General features: G+C 39.7%; 1 protein-coding gene and 1 pseudogene across 1 annotated transcript in view; one reads left to right on the top strand and one right to left on the bottom strand.

Moving 5' to 3' along the window:
* The window catches only part of LOC110309746 (cadherin-related family member 3-like), a 99,469-nt gene that overhangs the window by 11,568 nt on the left and 67,140 nt on the right, over positions 1-20,761 (top strand). The window contains exons 3-4 of the mRNA XM_021182476.1: positions 4,234-4,405; positions 6,915-7,003. Of these exons, the coding sequence (XP_021038135.1) occupies positions 4,234-4,405; positions 6,915-7,003 (261 nt within the window). The remainder of the gene's footprint in view (positions 1-4,233; positions 4,406-6,914; positions 7,004-20,761) is intronic.
* Positions 966-1,703, bottom strand: LOC110309747 (annotated as a pseudogene).

Here is a 20,761-nt window from a genome sequence, read left to right as displayed (position 1 = left end):
CCAAAAAAATGGGAATGGGTGGGTAGGGAAGTGGGGGGGAAGGGTATGGGGAACTTTTGGGATAGCATTGGAAATGTAATTGAGGAAAATATGTAATAAAAAATATTAAAAAATTTACATACCTGTTAAAAAAAGATGCACAGGAAAAATTAATTGTTCGGATACCTTTGCAACTTAAAATTCAGATGCATGTTATTTAACAGAGCTGCTATATGTAAAAACCAAACAGAGTTTAATTTCTTCTTGTAAACAAATCCTAGTGCAGTTCTGTGCTACAATTTTAGTAATGAGAATGCAGATATCTTCTGGTGCAGGCCAGCACAATAAGCTTCAAAGATTATCTCAGGCACCCTATTGTTGACTTGATGGTTTTACTTAGAACCAGTTGTGATGTTACCTTAGCAGAATGTCCTAATTGACAGCTTTTAGAAGACCAATTTAACCAGGCTTACACATGGTACCAAATATCAGTTTTGTAGCTTTCTTCCTGCTTCCAAAAGTCATGTTGAAATTAAGGTGAAGTTTGACTATGGTCGTAGACTGCCAGTCCTTTTCTGGTATACCATTTTTTTTTTTTTAAGTACAGGCACATAACACTAGCCAAAGATTATACTTTGATTACATTCCCAAAAGGCAGATATGCTGCAAACATGCAGAGATTTCATTCATTTAGTTTGGCACATGGAACTAAATTTTGTTCCTAGTATATGTGTATTTCAATTTGTTGTGCATATTTTTGTCCAATTTTACTGAGGGGAGGGCATATACATTTGTAGGGCTGTATCTATCCAATTCTGCCTGTAACAAACACCCAAACATCCTAAAATATCAATCATATGACAGACAAATATAAAGCAAAACTCTGGAGAACATCAAAGGAAAATGGCCATGCATCTGCTCTTTCATGTTTTCCTACGATATATTAAAATTAAAAACAAGTTTCAGTCTCTTCACATGTAGTAATTTTATATTCTCAGGATTTTTTCAGCCACAACAACTGGATTTTCTTTTCTGATTTTTGCTGCAGCTTCTGCTTTATAATCATATGTCCAGTTGTGCTTGTCAGTAACGGTGAAGTCCACAAAACAAATTTCCACATCGGCAGTCAAACTCTGTAAGGCCAACTTTCTTTCTACACATAAAACATCTGTTCTTCTTTGGTTTGAGCAACTCAGGAGCTTTTTCTTCACTTTGAGAAGAACTGGGCTGAGAAACTGATGGACTGAGCTGAGTGACAACTGGCTCTGACACCTTTGTTTTCGGAATAGTTAATTTGTCTTCTCTTGAAATGCTCATTTCTGTCATTTGTTGAGTTACAGGCAAGGCAGCCACAGGCACATTTCTTGATTTTTTTCAGATGTGCTGCCAGCAGCACCTTCACGGTTGTTTAAACTAGTGCCTGCTCTCTGTACAGATGCAGAATCTGAGGTAGGACTGTTGGAACCACTAGATGTCCCCATTGGGCTCATTCTGCCACTATTCGTCTCTGAAGATGTTCTTTGTAGGAAACTAGAACACATTCCATTTGCCCTAGGATTCCCATAAAAGCCACATCCTGTACTACACAGCATGGGCCCTGGGGTCTGGTTAGTCTCCTGAACCATATTTTTCTGCCTGCGGGGGCCCGGATGCACTAGCGAGCTGGCGCGCGACGCCGGGCGGTGGGCCGGGCTGAGGTCTCCGGGAAGGGCTGGCTAGCGGCCGCCGCGGACCCGGAGCGGAAAGCAGGCGGAGCTCAAGTGTCCCTTTTTCTACCTGCAACTTCCTACTAGCAGGTTGAAAGTTAAAGCCCCACCGTTCCTGCTGAGATGGAACAAAGGCCACATTGCTTAATCCTCTGCTGTTAAAACACAGGGTTAGGTCACTTTTTTTTTCCCTTCAGAAAGAGCAAGAAAGTTTTTAGGACTTTTTAGAGATTATTGTCAGCATTTCTGTACAGTTAAGAGACCTAGAAAGCCCTGAGACTCTCAGACTTTAAAAGCCATCATCAGAGGCCTACTTTGTGACTCCACACTACCCTCTTCGGGCTGGGAGGCTCCCGGCAGGTGGGAGTCCAAACAAAGGCATAAGATCTACTTAGGGTTCTCTGAAGTAGTTTTATCTGAAAAGCAGTCTGCAGACTGGGCAGGAATTGAATAAAAGAGGGAGAAAACATTTCAGATCATGTGCAAAAGTCCTGTAGAAAGAAGGATCCTGAAAAGCAGACGTCAGATTTGGACAGGGAGTGTGGTGAGAACTCTGACTGCAATGGAGATAAAGGAGAGAGCTTGTGGAATCTGGGAGATTTGTTGGAAAGAGCTACTTATTTGCTAGTTCTAATAAAGCGAATTCTCCTACTGGGAGAAGTTCACACAGGCGTATTGCTCTTTATAAGAGATCTGGGTTCCTTAAGACTCAAATTACTCATACTGCAAAGCTATTGCATGCTTGACATTCACCTGGTCTTTCTGCATTGGCTCTCTGAGACCTAAAAGAGGACTCAACTCAGTGCAATAACATCTTTAGGGTAACACAGTTGAGCTGCCCTAGACTGGTTTGGCTTCAGGTTATGGTTAGCTCTTGTGTCCCTCAAACCTCAAACCTCTAAAAGCAGTGACTAGCAGAATCACATTCCATCAGAACAAAAAGAAAACCAGAGTATAAGCTTGAGCCCATGTGTACATTTAGAGACTTAAATCTACTCATAAGCTATTAGTTGAAGAAAGTCTCATGTACAAGCCATAGGAACTGCCAAGTCAAATGGCAAGCATCAGAAACATGGAAACTGCAGAGTATGGTAGAAAAGAAACATGATCTGCTAATGCTTTAACAAGATCACTCTAGCTACTGTGGGCACATATTTTAGAAGGACAAGGGAGGTATTTAATAGAACCAAGGTATTTAATTCATATCAAGTCATGGCATTGCCAGCTCTTCAAATTTGCTTCCATTGTGAATCTGGTGTATAACACTGTCTTGTACTTATTCTCTGTTCAGCTTCTACTCTAAGCCCAGCTAGCAAAAATTCTGCTGAAACTCTAGCTTCTGCAGGAAGCTGACAAGCCTGCTTTTCCTCTGTGCCGCCTCCTCTTAGGAGCACTGTAAACCTAGGGAATCGCTTAATTTAATGCATTTCTGTTCTGTTTCCTGAAAAATGAGATGAATGGTAACTTTATTACCTCACTTGGGCTGACAAAACGATTCTGTGAAATAATATATGTCAAGATCCATTTTGCTGTGTAGGCCACAATAAATAGTTGATACCTAGTATTTGTCTATGATAAATATGTTTATAATTCAGTACTCAGCTATGTTATAAATATTATAGACACAATAAATGTGGCCACACTATTAAAATGATATCTTCACTAGATGTAGAAGTACATACCTTTTTTTTTTTGTTTTTTTTTTTTTTTTTTTTTTTTTTTTTTTTCGAGACAGGGTTTCTCTGTGTAGCCCTGGCTGTCCTGGAACTCACTCTGTAGACCAGGCTGACCTCAAACTCAGAANTTTTTTTGTTTTTCGAGACAGGGTTTCTCTGTGTAGCCCTGGCTGTCCTGGAACTCACTCTGTAGACCAGGCTGACCTCAAACTCAGAAATCTGCCTGCCTCTGCCTCCGTAGTGCTGGGACTAAAGGCGTGCATCACCACCACCCGGTGGAAGTACATACCTTTAATCCTAGTACTAAGAGCTGATGGTGTAGAATCATGAGTTTGAACAAGCTTGGAGTACATGTCTCAAAACAAAACCAAGTTGTCAGGTGTGGTGGCTCACAGTTGTAATCCTAGAACTTGAGACGCTATGACAGAAGGATTGTTATGAATTTAAATCTATGTTAAAAATTGAGCAATAGATCTACCTGGGTTAGTTAGTATGAGACCATGTCTAACTATCTAACTATCTATCTAACTATTAGTTATTACCATAACTAATCAAGTAATGAACTAAAAAAAATACCAGACCCAAACCAAATAAATAGATAAACAAGTAGAAAATAACATAGACTACTTATAAATAGTATTAAAAGCAGTTTCATTATGAGATAACATCATAACATGAAAAATACCTATACGTGAAGACCCACATTTAATATTGTACAATAAAAAGGACATGCTTTGTTTTATTTAGGGCTTTACATATATCTATCTCTCTATATATCTTTATCTTTATCCTTTCTTCTTTGCTATATATATATGAAGTCAACAATTTGGCCCTCCATCATTGTGCCTTTTTTTTTTTTTTTAACATTTTAGGTAATTATCACTGGAGTACCCAAGCTGGACTTTGAGGTGGTAGCACTCTATTCCTTGACAATATATGCCAAAGACAACCATGGGGCAACAGCGTCCCAGACCATTTTTGTCCAGATCGAAGATGTGAATGAGCCTCCTGTTTTCATTGGGTCACTTGCCCAGAAAAATCAAGGTACCAATGGTCTGTTTTGAGGGAAAGGAAGTCCTGAGGACATAGATGTAGGTCCTATGCTCTATGTCTTATGTGTTTTTATGGTGCTCTGGCTAGAAGGTTAAAGGAGACTGACACTAAACAAACTTGGGCTTGTATAATGGTTCAGCAGCTAAACAGATTTGTAATGCAAGCCCGATGACCAGAGTGGTGACCCCTGGAACCTACAGTAAAAGTAGGGTACTAACTCCTGAAAGTTGTCCCTGGAACACCATACATGTTATGACATATACATGCCCCCCCCCCACACACACCCCATGCACACATACACGCACACATACACACACACACACAAGCTGATATGTATAGGTCCTGCTTATGTATAGGTATCATCCTATAAGTGGATTGCTTATTTAACATTCACAGCACTGGAGGGGAAGTTCTTTTGTTCCCTTAGTCCCACTGTACAGAAAATAGACAAGTAATTTTCTTAATATTGAAAATGATCCATGTATCTGTTTTATCACAGTGTACTAAAATCGATCTTTTAAATGTGTCTAGTTGTTAAACTAGAAGTTTCCCAAGACCTGTGATGAGGCTTTTTGCCTCACTCTTGACTTTCTTTCTCTTTCTATGAAGTCAAATACTTAATTTTTACCTGTGGAAAAATCCATAGTGTTCAGGTAAAACAAAATAGTTCAGATGTAGGTATGGCTACTAACTGGACTGAGTTACTTGTTTTGTGTGAACCTCAGTCCCTTCATTGCTATGTCTTAGATGGGAACTATTCCCCAGGGAGTCATGTGCTCCAGCAATGGTCCCAGCTGTGGCACTGGTTTTGGAGGTCATAAAGGACCTTTGGGAGGTGGAGCCTTGCTGGAGGAGGCAGAACACTTGAGGGTGGGCCATAATAAGGCTTACTTCCCAACCACTCTCTGTTTCCGGTAAATGGCAAAATGAGGAGGTGAAGTGTTCTCTTTGCACACATCCATTGCAATGGAGCATCCGGTTCCCATCCTTTCTTTCCATAATAGACTATGTCCCATCAAATGATCAGCCCAAACAAATCCATCCTCCTTATGTAGCTTGTTGTCAGGAATTTAGTCATAGCAAAAAGAAAAGTAACAAAGTCATCGATTCAACTGAGATGTCAGTCTTACCCGGAGGCATGTCTTAGGGTTACTATTGCTGTGATAAAACACAAGGAACAAAAAGCAAGATGGGGAGGAAAGAATTTATTTGGCTTATCCTTCTGCTTTGTAGTCTATTGCTGAAGGAAGCTTTGACAAGATCTCAAGCAGGGCAGGAACTTGAAGGCAGGAGCTGAGCAGAGGCCATGGAAGGGTGCTACTTACTGGCTTGTTCCTAGTGGCTTGCAAGTCCTGCTTTCTTATAGAACCTATGACACCAGCCCAGGGATGGAACTACCTACAAAGGTCTGGGTCCTTCCCCATCAATCACTAATTAAGAAAGTTCCCTACATCAGGACATATGGAGACATTTTCTCAATTGAGGTTCCCTCCTCAACATAAAGTTATACAGCACAATGCATAGAATGTTTAGAAATGCCAAATAATCTGTGCACACAATCCGTGCTCCATAGATGTTAATGTCTCTTCTTTCTTTTTCTCAAACATTTGATGAAACCTTATATAGATTCAAGGTCAAATCATGCTCCTTTGACTTCTCAAACACCTGTCAGACTGCTTGCGGGTAAATCCACAAAGGTTGTGCTAAAATTTAAGACTGTGTGGATATAGTCTATCTAGGCCTTGAAGACCTCTTTTGTATCCAGAAGTACCACTTTCTTAAAAAAATGGAGCAGCAATAGGTATGATGTTCCCTTCTGGATTCAAGGGTCTCACATTTCCCAGCTACGTTAGTTTCCCCCAAAGACGTATAAGTTTGAAGCTTGAAGTTACTATGACTGTCTTAAAACATGTAGCAGCTGGGAATGTGGCTCAGTGATAAAGCATGTTCTTAGCATGTGTGAGGCCATGGCTGTAGTTTCTAGCATACTCTCAACATATAATGGGACTAGGGAAAACTTGAGAAAATGTTGAAACAATGTTCATGTGGTGACTCTATAAGCTTGGACTTGCTAGTGATTTTTAAATCTCAGTAGAACTAGAATGATAAAAACCATCAATGATGTTAAGTGCTTAGCTATCAATAAGTATTAAAATTGTTTACTATTGCCATTATTTAAAATGATAAATCCCCTTCCTGTATGCATGACTGATGATAGATGACAACATCATTGTCTATCATCATTATTACTACTACTAGCTTCCCTGAAATCACTGTACAAAGCATCTGTACTGAGTAAGTACAGTTCTTTAAGACATTTATTATAATGCATTAATTATATATAATAATGGGTTTTATTATAAGATCTCATACTTGTACATGACATATTTTGATCATCTCTACCCACTCTTATGCTTTAGTCACACATAATTGAATGGGGGGCTTTGGGTTGGTATTGGTGAGACCCATAGACTGACATTTATTGTACTTTTTTGGGCAGTTACTGAGATTTACATCACAGAGGACACTGCCTATGGCACCATCATTTACAGAGCAGCAGCTGGGGACCCAGAGGGTACGGTGTTGGAGGTAATTTGTCTTTTGGAATAAAGAATATCAATGCTTGGTAGTTTATATGTGGTTATATTTAAAAACAAAGGCATAAAACAAACAAGTTATTTATACTCTCCAATCAAGTCCAAAATGTACCTTTGCCTTAATTATTAGGATATTTCAGGTGAAAATGATTGGATTTAAACTTGAATTGAATTTCTAGGTAGTTGTTTCCATTCTAGCGCATCCAGTTCTGTGTAGGCAGACAGCCTGCCCCTAAGGTTCTTTTAAAGAAAAGATGTTAAGATATTTGATTTCACTTTTTAGGGATCTTGGCTGCATATACGGTAGAGAAACAGATCTAGGACTTTGAGATCAATGTATACTTCAGAACATTAGGTCTTGTCCTCAGGCCTCAGAATATCCTAGAGGGGAAAGAGACTTGGAATCAGAAGGCTTCAGTTTACAGTCTGACGTCACTGTTGGAAGTTACTTACCCATCTGCTTGGCTCTTCCAGCTGTGGAAGTGTGGATATGTCACGTGACTGCTTGATCTCTTGTATGGCTCTCCCATTATAATCAAACACCACAAAGAATGTGAAAGTAGTTTTAAAATGTGAAACATTTTGTAAATGGCAGGATTTATAATACTGTTTTAATTTTTGAAGCCATATGAAAAGATTATGACACTAAGCCGGGTTGTTTTTGACTAATGGGTCTATAGGCAACAATAACATATTTTTAAAATTTAATGTTGTATCACTTCTCCTAACTGGCTAAAAAAAGAGAGGCTTGTTCATGTTGCTACTGTATTTTTGATATTTGTGAGTGACTGGATTCTTTTTCAAGCAGTTGAGTCTTACAATATTGTATTTATGTAGTAGATGGCCACTCACACCTGGGATAGCGTCCCATGGCTTTTAAATTACAATGAAATACTATAGTTGTCGAGATTGCCCATGTACATTTGTCTCTCCTCCTCCTAAGCACAATGCCACCTCCAGGATGGGACTGGAAAGGTCACAGTTTCCTTTGCAACATGCAATTAAGCAACCTAATCATGCATATTGCTCCAAATGAATACATTCCAGATTATAGTATTAAACCCAGCACCTAGCAACTGTGGCACACAGAAATCAGACAGCACACAGCCATTGCTTCCTTGGGGTTCTTCATGATGGCCCACCCACAATGTTGACATTTTAGTATGGAAAATATCTGACAGTTCAATAGGTTCTAGTTGTGACTCTAACATGCAATCTAAATGTCTTACTAGCCAATTAACACAAGTAACTCATTTCAAATGATGGACTACAGTAGCTTGCTCATACAGATTAAACACTTCTGGTCCTGTCCCTATACTTTTCTCAGAAGAGAATTGGTTTCAGGGACCCATTTGGAAGACCAATGTAATGTTCTTTGTGAATTTTACCAAACATGGACTGACATTTCAATAGTGACATAGGCTGTGGAAAGTTCTATTTAGACACACTCCTACACACATCCTCTGACACACTAGATTAGACCAGATGTGTTATTTCAATACTATGGCTAGATAGCCCCCCTCATTTGCTTGAACCTTTATATTGACTCAGAGATAAACTGGCTCTAATGTGGAGAAGAGTTTGGCACTTTCCTGAGGCCTTACCAATAATGATGATGACATTAATTAACTATAATGATAGGCATGTATTAATATGATCTAATCCCTATGGTATCATTAAAAGAGACACTGCCATTTTCTATGCTATAACCTACTGAATTAATAGGAAAAGCTCTATGTCTTTAATTTATAGTTAAGGGCATTTGTTTAAGTAGGAAGTTATAGAATTAATTCAAATCCATGCCCACCTATCTCTAAATCTTGTTTTTTAGATCACTAACAGTTTCCAAAGTGTATTTCTTTTTTTATTGGTTATTTATTTACATTTCAAATGTTATCCCCTTTCCCAGTTTCTCCTCTGCAAACCTCCTATTTCTTCCTCCCTCCCCTTGGTTCTATGAGGGTGCTCCCCCCCTACTCCCACCCAGCATTCCCCTGTGCTGGGGCATTGAGCCTTCACAAGACCATGGGCCCTCTCCCCTCCCATTGATAAGGCAATCCTCTGCTACATATGCAGCTGGAGCCATGGATCTCTCCATGTATACTCTGGATGGTGGTTTAATCCTTTAGAATTTTGGGGGAAGGGGTCTAGCTGTTTGATATTGTTGTTCTTCCTATGGTGTTGCAAACCTCTTCAGCTCCTTCAGTCCTTCTGCTAACTCTTCCATTGGAGTCCCCATGCTCAGTCCGATAGTTGGCTGTAAGCATCCTCATCTGTATTGGTCAGGCTCTGGCAAAGCCTCTCAGGAGACAGCTACACCAGGCTCCTGTCAGCAAGCACTTCATGGCATCAGCAATAGGGTCTGGGTTTGGTGTCTGTATATGGGATGGATCCCCAGGTGGGGCAGCCTTTGGATGGCCTTTCCTTCAGTCTCTGCTCACAGTTTATCCATGTATTTCCTTTAGACAGGAGCAATTCTGGGTTAATTATTTTGAGATGGGTGGGTGGTTCCATCCCTCAACTGGGGGCTTGCCTAACCTCTGGATATGGTCTCTAGAGGTTCTCTCTTCCCTTTGTTTGGTATTTCAGTTAATGTCATCCCTGTTGGATCCTGGGAACTCTTGCTTTCCAGGCATCTTGGACTTTCTGGTTGCTACCCCCAGTTCCCCATCCCCCATTGCTATACACCTCTGTTCAATTTCCTGACCCTCTGTACATCTCTCCTGTCTCCTCCCACACCTGATCCTGCCCCCCTCCTTCCTCCCTCCCAAACTAAGCCATGTTCATTATAACAAGCCATGTAAGTCTTGATTTCATCATGGGGTGATTAAAAATTGCCATAGAAATCCCTCCTCTCTTCATGAATCACAGCCACAAGACCGGGGACAACAGATGGTGATGGCTATTGGCTGTCACTTGAGAGTAACACTACCCCTCTCTGTGGAGATGGAGATTATCCAGCTGCCTCACTGGTTTTCCTCAGCTGCACTCTGATACTCTATATCACACACCTTCCTACCATACAAACCTCCCACCTCATTGCCTCAGACCTAGTCTTTTCCAACAATGTGATACTGGTAGTGTTGGTGTTTGGGATCAGCATGTACCTTTTTTGGTTATTAAATCTTAGTTTGAAAGTCTGAGCATACTGTCTCAATTCCATTCCACTTAAACATTTTTTAGAACTATAAAAAGGCTGTGGAATGAGAAGGGTGAGAGAGAATACCCTACTCAATATTTATTGGTTCTTTGGCCGTTTTAATGGTGAAATAAATTTATGATACAAAGGGTAACTCTCTGAGTGATGTGTCCTGCCTTGTGTGTTTATAGAAACAGTCAATGAGCTTTGGGTGGAAATAGGTCCGGGCTCTCAGATGGTAAGGGCAGAGAGTGAGTGGAGGGCAGAAAGAATGATCTTGGCATGTGATGGAACTTTTTTCATAGCAAGTTTAAACTAATTCAAGGTACCCAGGTTGAGGAACAAATCTCAGGACACACACACACACACACACACACACATCTTATACACACACACATATATATGACTAAATTATTGTATTCTATATGCTTTTATTTTCTTTCAAATATTAGGAAGTAGTTTGCTAAGCTTGAGTTCTAATAACTTATTGGAGAGACTGTAAAGTCTCAAATAAGCAACACTGTCTAGAAGTTTCATTATAGGCCTTGAACGTCACATTATTATGTGGTTGCTAAATGTCTCCTTGTATAACTTTATTACTTGTGCTTCTTTGCTAAATGTGATGACTTAATGTAGCCTGCAGATTATAATGTGGAAATAAACAATATTTTCTGTTCAGTCAAGTGTATTGACTGAAAGCTGACAATGATCAGATTTTTATGGGGAAGTGATATGTGGAAATTCTAAGGGGCATAATTAGCCATAGAATCATCAAAAGACAACAATTATACTGTAGCCAAGCATTTAATTATGGGTTTGAAGATTTTAATTACACACTTCTATTTTATAGCACAGCTGTAAAACAAACATTAAAGGGGAGAAAAAGATGAGTCTGTTGCATTAGAAACTAGAATATATAAATTTTTGCTTTACAATTCTGCTTTAAATGGATTGTTCTAAAGTATAATCATTTTGGAAAAAGAGAGGGCCATATTCTTTGAATAGCATCTACATTTTCAGTTTTTCTGTTTCACTAATAGGGGAAAACATACATCAAATCAGTCAAATTTAGTCACCTGTTGGAAGCATGAGGCCATGTCATTTCCATTCATGCATTTCAGTCAAAATTAGTAAAGGAGTTAATTTCTTTCTTACATTAACCTTAGATTTTTGAAGACTATATTAGGATTCTTATAGTTGTAATTCATAGAAATCTTGAAACAAATGAGATCTGTGGTTAAAGTTCCTGGAATATCCAGATGTACAGACTGGGTTTTAGGTACAGGGAATTCAAGTTTGCATATTAACAGATTGATGCTCACTCCAGAATATATGAACTCTGCTCAGTCTTCTTTAGAAATAGTTGATGGATGGCCTTTTGTCCTGGCATACACCTTTGTCAGCACTTTGGAGACAGAGGCAGGAAAATCTCCGAGTTCTAGACCAGCCTGATTTACAGAGTGCATTCTAGGTCACCTAGAGATATACAGAGAAACCCTGTCTTAAAAAAAGAACAAAGGAAGGAAGGAAGGAAGTGAGGAAAGCAGGAAAGAAAGATAGTTGATGATGGGAATCACGGCTGAAGAGTGGTAATGGGGATTGACTCATAGAAGTTTCCTCCCCAAGGTCTCTCTGTTCATCATAATGACTGTAATTGACTCATGAGCTCATCCCTTGCTAATTGATTTGGGAAGACAGAATACTGTATAGGAATTGGCTGAGGCCTAGGCTATGTGCTGTACATTGAGATTTGTAGGAATTCAACTGGAAAGCCACCAGGACAGAAAATGAGGGAAGTTGATTTAGCAAAGAGCTAATATGGGAAGTAGTAAAATGAAGGCACCTTGTGCAACCCAAAAGATTCTCACTATAGTGAAGTTTTCTTCACAACTTTCAGTATTGGCAGATAGTCTAAGCTCAAGTTTATTCTAAATACTCTGTTGGTTCAGCACTCTGCTCCACAAACCTCTTCCTGAGGTCAGAATAGTTCCAGATTTATCATCTACATTTACCAGCCTGTGAGTCTGCATGCCTCTGGGCAGAATAACGTTGGACATATCAGTCCCAAGCTCCTAGATTATGGTTATGACCAATGCACCAAGCTGTTCCACACCCTGAGACAAACTAGCCTAGCACTTTATTAGGGCTGGGTTCTGTGTTGCTAGCAACTTTCTACTCCTGTGGTGGACTTGTGGTTCAAGATAGCTGCAACCAACTGCAGGTGTTACAAGCTGGAATGGAAGTCTGACATACTAAGACCATATGTCTCCCATTGAGTTTGGATCTGTTTTTGATGCTCTGTTAGTAGACCTGAAGATAGGCAATTAGGATCTTCTTAGTGTTAGACTTCACCAGTCCAGAAGTAAGTTCCAGTGTCAAATTCTGTGTTTAATTCTCAGTCTAACTTTTAGGAAAAGGGGTCTTGAGTCATGTTATGCTGCTCAAGGTTTGGGTACTGTTTGGTGCCAGACCTTTGTAGTCTAGGACAATGTTAAGCTCTGCCATACCTGAGCTTCAGTGTCCCACAGTCTTAGAGATGTGGTAGGGTTCATGATACAAATAGCACTAACTAAATGCAAGGCCATACATGTCTGCCCCACTGAGGCAGAAGTATTTGCTTGGTTTCAGGGCAGTTCCAGTGTCTGCTCTGTGAGCCACTGAGATCCTATGATAGATGGTAGACATAGTCTTTTGACCATCGCTGGAATGGGCTTGGTGCTGGATTTCATGTCTAAGCCCTGGACTTCTGTTTTCTGAAAACCCTTTGCCTATACTAACCTGATTGTAGCAAAGGATGGGCTAGGTGAACAAGCCTTGAACTACCTGTTTTCAGTAGTCTTTTCCTTTAACTATACTGTAAGCAAGTACCATGGCCTCTGCATTAGTGTCTATGCCACTTATACAGTCTGTTGTGTCTGTGCAGAGTTTAATAGAGGAGCTTTGTGGCCATCTTGTTCCCTTATGCTTTCGTATTGATCAACCAATCAGCACCCACCAAATCTTGATTTACTTTTCTCTGTATACACAAACATATTTATAATTTTAAAGTTTCAAACTCTCCATTATTTCCATGTTGACAAATATTAAAGCTATCTTTGAGATTTGGGCATGGTGCCTCAAGTCTGTGATTTCATTGTTTTGCTTAAGAATCTGGAATTCAAAACGAGTATGGGCTACATTAACAAGATTGTGCCTCAAAAGAGAAAAAGAATGAGGCACAGAAAATCCCCAATGAAAACAACGCCAAACAGTCATTTGCTCTTTAGGAATTATTATATGAAGAGGAAACTTAAGGGTTCTTTGGAAAGTCAGTTGGATGGTGTTTTGCTGGGGCAAACTTGTGAAGAATATTTAGCTGAAGTGGACACAGGTGAAAGACTAAGGTAGACTCATGAAGGAACGTTTCACTGAAGCAGACACAGGAGGAGATAGGATATTCTGCTAACGCAGGCATGTGGAAGGACAGGTGATGAAGGGGTTTTTGCTAACAACACATGTATTTGTCCACCTTACCTTGTATAGCTGGACTACATTTGTTGGAACCCCATTGAGAGATACGCTCCAAAAACACTTCTGGTGAAGTGCTGAAGTTTCTTGCTTCTATGAACTTGGGCTGATTGGCAGAGTGATGGCAGCTGAGACAGACTTACGAGCTGAGGCAAGACCTGTGGAGGCCATGTGATGCTTGGAGGGCATATACAAAGGACTCAATGGACAGTGACAGTGGCTGAGCTTGGCTTGCTTATAGAGCTAGCTGTGCAACACTTGTGGGTCTTGCATCTTTCCTGATCTTTGCTTCCCTGAGAGAGGCACAGCTAAGAACTTCTCCTGGTGTTCCTCCTGTCCCCTCCTGCTGACTTGAGCTGAGGTTGAGGCCTCGCTGACTCTTCTAGGTTCTGCTGCTGATTTGTGTTTGCCATCCTAACTCTACTGAATGAAGTGTTTGCAAGTGGATTGAGCTGCTGCTGCCTGCTAATCTGTGATCTGAACTGCCGATTTTCAGACAACACAGATGGGAGTTACTCCAAAGAACGTTTCTAAATAGGTCTACTTCCCCCATATTCTTTCTTCCCCACTATGTCTGTTGGGTGGTAGGCTAAAATGGAGGTTGAAGCATTTAAGAACCATCATCAAAAATAAGGTTTGAAAAAAATTAAAGATACAATTGTAGAATAAAAATTATTCAAAACTTTTACCTTTTAGTCTGGAGCACTGCATCAAAAACAAATCACTTTTTTTAATGCCTCTCATAGCCTTAACTAATATTGTCAATTGAAAAATGCCTTTCATGAAGTTACAAGCCCCATAAAAGCAGAGATTAAATGCATCTTATTGATAGCAGTATCTTGATGTCTATGAACTTAAATAATGTATCAGAAAAGGTCTTAAAAGGAGATATTTCCCAAGTGCTTCAAATGTTTTGAAATCAACCATAACTTTCAAAATTTTTGAAAAGTTATTTGATACAAAACACAGTCAAGACATTTCTGAGGTCAAGTTTTTGTTGGACAGGTAGCTATGAAAATGCTTGTTCTGAATATATTGGTCTTGGTGCCAAGACTACATGATTGAGGACAATATTTATAAGACATTTAAATCCATGAACCTCACAGACTAGGGAAGAAAACTAACAACAACTAACAGCGAATCTGTTTCATCAATAGTGAGTGATATTGGGAGGTGGCCAAAGACAAAGAAGTGGAAGACAACCATGAATGTAAATTGCTAATGGTACATGTGTGCACCAGACATATAGCTTGGGTATAATAGTACAGACAAAGATAGCAAAATCCCCAAAGAAGCAGAAGCTTAACATGGCTCAGACCCTAGAAATACATCAATATGACTGTAAGGTGAGGGCACCAAGGAGGGCACAGTTAGGAATCAGTTTACAGGAGCCAGTTTCTTCTGTTTGGTGAGATTGTTTGTTTGGGGGAATGCATACTATGATTTACATAAAATAGCAACCAGAAAGCTTCTATGTGAATGGAAAAGAACTGCACAATACAAAAATACAATTGGGGGAACCATATGAAGTGACAGCAGTAAAAGTAATGAGGGAAGAGGAAGACTTAGTCTAGGATATTGACAGAGTGTTAGGAAATGACTTGATTTTATAGATTTCCCCAATATTCTATTATGAAAAATTTGAACTTACAGAAAAATGGAAAAAGGTTAAAAATTGAAGGCATTATTATCAACATCTCCACCATGCAGTATAGCCCAACCAATCTTAACTTTTTTGTTGGTGTGCAGGGTGTCCATCTGTCTATCTTAAAATAAAAAAAACCTATTGCTGTCCTAGACAGGTCAAGTCCCAGGAACAATAAAGAATTCAGCACCAAGCTTCTTTACTTGGTGTATGTCTGCATGTGTGTGTGAGCACACATGTTACAGTGCATGTGTGTGTGAGCACACATGTTATAGTGCATGTGTTGGAGGTGAGAAGACAATTCTGAAAGTTTTCTCTTTTTTCATGTGGGTTTCAGGTATCAAACTTAGGATGGCACACTTGGTGTCAAACATCTTTATCCATTGAGCCACCCGAGGAGTCTTTTTATTCAGTGAAGTACCTTCCATATCCTTTGAATAACACAGCTTAAATTTAAGGTGGATCTTCTGATATCAATTAACCTGGTCTGGAGACTCCCCTACATTTATTGTTTCATGGTAATTCTAAGTTCTAAATTGATAGTCAAGAGTAACCATCTAAGTAATTTTGCTCAGCAAAGTAGTGGGAGGGAAAGTGTGATTGGAGTCATGGTAAGGGGAGGAGAGGAGAAGAAAGTAGGAAAACCAGCAGAAACACTTTTCAAATACTTTCCTTAAGATAAAGAACAAAGAAATGGGACAGTAGCTGAGGAAAATGTGGAGCCAAGAGATAAACATTCATTTGGACAAATGCATATTCCATGCTGATGGAATCCAGGTGTCTTAGTTAGGGTTTCTATCGCTGTGAAGAGACACCATGACATTGGCAACTCTTAGAAGGACACCATTTAACTGGGGCTACTTATGGGTTCAGAGGTTCAGTCCATTATCACCAAGGCAGGAAGCATGGTGCTGGAGAAGCTGAGAGTTCTACATACTGTTCAGAAGGTAGTCAGGAAAAGATTGGCCTCCAGACAGCTAGGAGGAGGGTCTCAAAGCCCACACCCACAGTGCCACACTTTCTCCAATAAGCCACACCCACGTCAATAAGGCCACTCCCTGGGCCAAGCATGTTCAAACCACCACACTAGGAAAGGGTAGAAAATAATAATAATAGTAATAGTAATAATAATAATAATAATACAAGTAAGGATAGTAATAATTGCTAGTGTGAGGGCTGTGGCAATGGACAAAGGTTTCCAGGAAGGGAGGAGGAGCAGTAAACGAACATAGCCAACGTGGACAGGTACAAAAACTTCCCTAAATGTTGCTTTCTTGGCCATTAAGATTTAGTTATTGGGTACTAACAAGTGCAAGGCCAGCTCCTGAAAAGAAAGTTTACACAGTGAGTGAAGAAGATAAAAAGTGCCTTGTCACACAGAGGTAATCCAGCAGCGGGAAGATCCACTCTTCTTCAGTACATCATATGCTGCCAAGTGCTGCAGATGGAAGAGGCTAGGCAATCACACACAGAATTATCTCAGAGCTCTAAAACTGGTAAGAACTGTAACTAGACAGGATTTTCTGTTGATTTGGGAACTCCTTCAAAATTCCTTCCATTTCCTGCAGTAAAGTTAGGAAAAAAGCCAGAGACAGAGGGTGGAGAGAGAGATGTGATGCTAGAAAATGCTGGAACTTTGAGGATGGTAGAGAAAACATTTAAGTAAGGGAGAGCTCTTCATGGCTACAGATAAATGGAAAGATGACAGGAACATCCAGAGAAGAGGAAGGTCTCTGGATGAAAGACTGAATTACCAAGGTGAACACTGGGGTGGGGTTCTGGTGGACTGAACAATTGTCCTGGTGATGAGGATTGAACTGTGGTTGATGCCTGTGTGATGAAACACAATTTGATGTACTGTGAGGATGGAGGTACAAAGTGTATACCAATGCCTGTGTTTTGAATGGTATCTAGGAAAATTTAGAACTTTCTGGCTATTGCCACTGAGGAATCAGGGAAGCCATGTTGTTGAGAACAGGAAGCGTATTGGGATCTCCTTCAGAACTTCTGTTGTCAGGTTTAAGAGAAAAGATGTTGGGGGAGGGAACAAGTATCCCAAGGGTTACCATGTAAGAATATATAATTTAGGGTTACTCATAGAAAAACGGAGATTCAGCAATGATTTACCTGTACAAAACTATCAGCCAATAAGACAAAAGAAAATCAACAAAAATATTTTGACATTTACTTGGATGGTGCCTATCTATACGATTCTGCTCACACTTATTGAAAAGAAGCTCAGCGTCAATCAACATCATGTATTAGCTAATTTTCTGTTGTTGGGATAAAACACCATGGTTAGAAGCAACTTAAGGAAGAGGGAATTTATTGTGACTCATGGTTCTAGTGGTTTATAATCTTCCATGTGAGAAAGGCATGACAGAGTGGCAGGAACAGGAAGATGGCTGATCTGATTTTATCCACACAAGGGAAAAAGTCAAGGGGCTAAGACCCTAAAGGCCTCAGTGATGCTCCACCTTGTAAGGTTCCACGACTCCTTTAAGTCGTGTCAACAACTGGGGATCACGTGTTCAAATACATGAATCTATGGAGGTGCTTATCATTTAAATCATCCCATACCTAGTCAAGGAATGACTTGCTTGTGCCTTGTTGATCTGTGGTGCTGTAGTGTATCAATATTCTTGCAATATTAATTGGCTGTGTTTGTTTTCATTTCAAAGACAGAGTCACAGGCCCTGTTCTTTATTCCTGGTAGACTTTCAGGAAATGTTTACAAAGTCACTGAAAAAATTAATTTTTAAGTTGTACTCAGTACCTAATAACAATTTAGAACTTGGTTTTCTTGTGATACGAAGATATTTAGAGGTAGAGTGGAGGCAGAATGGAGACAGTTACATAATAAATTATTCTCAGGAAGCTCTGATATGTGACGAAATATTTAGTTAAGATAATTATAGCCAAATGAATTTGAAAATGGAGACAATTATCTGAATTATTCAAGCTAAAACAAAATTTTGCTTGAAATAACTATGTGTTTGGGGGAAAGTGATTTTAGGAAAAGCTTTAATTATCTAGAAGAAAATCTTTAATTCACCACATGTAAGGCAGATGTTGGAAAAAGCCATAATCATGTTCTTAATACATTTTTGTCTCAGTGTTTACTTCACAATTGCACATCTTGTAACATCCTCCACATGATGGCAGTTTGTAATGTACTATAGCCAGCACTTGTAACTTTGCTCAATGTAATTTTGCAAAAAAAAAAAAAAAAAGCACAAAACAATTGCACAATAAATTATTATATTTGTCTTATCAATTGCAAATGTATAGAATCTGATGATGTTTCATATGAATTAAAGCTTTTATCTTATAATATCTTACAACAGTTGCCTGACTGTGACTATTTGCAGGCTATGTGAAGTGAAGGAAAATAAAAATGTGACAACAATTTACCTGAAAAAGGTGTAATGATCATTTAAGTCTATTCATACAAGGAAAATGAAGATCCATTAATGATTGTTTAAAGTCAACACTGTAAATGAGGTCCAGGCGGATGAGACAAGCAAAAAACACCCAGGTTTGAAAGAAAATTTTGTGAGACTAAAAATTAAAATACAATGATTACCTTCGAGAGGATTTTTTTAAAGGTATTACTGAAGACAATTTCTGGGACAATTAGGGAATAATATGATAATTCAACAGTATGGTAATTGCCACGATAGGTAATTGCAAGTGGATGATGTTAACAAATGCACATGCCAGATCTGTTTCTTAGACCAATGGAATCTTTGGCAGTAGGCACAGGCACTGGATAGATTTCTCCAAACATTCTAATGTCACCTTGCACATGACTGATCTCCTCAGGAGTTCTAAAGGCACCTTGCACATCATCACTCCCTGATTATTTTATATCTTTTCACTGCTAGCAGGAGGCATCAGTAGTTGAACATGATAATTCCTTCCAGTTGAGCTAACCTTTTTCTCTATAAAATGCTTCAGGTGTCCTTGTCTTAGTTGTTGTTTGTTTGCTTTTGATTTTTGTTTTCCTGTTACTATGACAAAATACTCTGAGAAAAGAAACTTAAGAGAGAAAGGGACTACTTTAGTTTAAAATTCCAGTTCACCATCCATCATGGCAGACAAGTCAAGAGGACAGTAAGTGCATGCATGCTGTTGCCTCTCAGTTTCCCTTTCCCACTTCCATAGCTCAGGACCCCCTGCAGAGAGAATGCTGTCACCCAGAGTTGGTAGATTTTCCTACTCTGATTAACACAATCAAGGCATCTTCCAGATGATTCTGACAAGCTGACAATTTATGCTAATTATTACAGTTACAAACAATTTCAAGTTAAAAGAAAGCCTTTCCCCCTTCACAGTTACTACAGAACAGGGGACAGAATTAAATGTTAATTACATATAAAGTTAATTGTTTCAAAATATAGTAGCTAACCCTACTTCCTAGTAGGATTTCTGCTTCTGTAATAAGGGAAGTGCCAGGGGTCCCAGTGGACTGGGACTGTGCTCTTCCTAATCTCTTTGGAGATCTTCTGCCACTTTTCTGTGTTTCAACCTCACTCACTGACCACGATGGTATTAGTTTTCATTAGTCAGAAGAAAGATGTTTTGAGGTATTTTATAGTTATAACAGCAGAAAACAACCAGAAGTTTACATCTCCCTGTGTAACTCTTCACCATGTGTCTTAGTCAGGGTTTCTATTCCTGCACAAACATCATGACCAAGAAGTAAGGTGGGGAGGAAAGAGTTTATTCAAGTTATATTTCCACATTGCTATTCTTCACTAATGGAAGTCAGGACTGGAACTCAAGCAGGTCAGGAAGCAGGAGCTGATGCAGAGGCCATGGAGGGATGTTCCTTACTGCTTGCTTCCCCTGGCTTGCTCAGCCTGCTCTCTTATAGAACCAAGACTACTAGCCCAGAGGTGGCATGATCCACAATGGGCCCTCCCTTCTTGATCACTAATTTAGAAAATGCCTTACAGTTGGATCTTATGGAGACATTTCTACAAGGAAGGCTCCTTTTTCTGTGATAACTCCAGCTTGTGTCAAGTTGACACACAAAACCAGCCAGTACACCATGGAAAAGTTTCACCTTTTGTCCTTGGATGGGGACAGTCCCAAGTTACTGTGGGAAGTATCCAGGCTGAAATGCTTCTGAAGCACTCTGACATGGTGCTTTGGGTTCAGTTCCTCTCCCTTCTCCTGTGTGTCACAGTTTTCAGACAGGTGCTAAATTACTTACATACACCTTTGCTTATCAGGATCTGAGACACATACCAGGTCAAGATACCAAACCAGAGATGATTTATAACGTAGAGTCTCCAATTTAGGTAGTTATTGGAATACTAAATGGGAAATGCAAAGAAGCATTGAGGGAGACTGCTTTGGTTGGGGAGGCAGAAATCCGGCCTGAGTAGGGCCACAAGCCTCTTCCGGTCAGAACAGCACCGGAGTAGCTAGGGCGCAGGGTCGGCTGACAC

The sequence above is a fragment of the Mus caroli genome, chromosome 14, assembly GCF_900094665.2.
Source record: "Mus caroli chromosome 14, CAROLI_EIJ_v1.1, whole genome shotgun sequence".
NCBI lineage: Eukaryota > Metazoa > Chordata > Mammalia > Rodentia > Muridae > Mus > Mus caroli.
The sequence above is the reverse complement of the archived record's forward strand: the minus strand, read 5'-3'. Positions and strand labels throughout refer to the sequence as shown.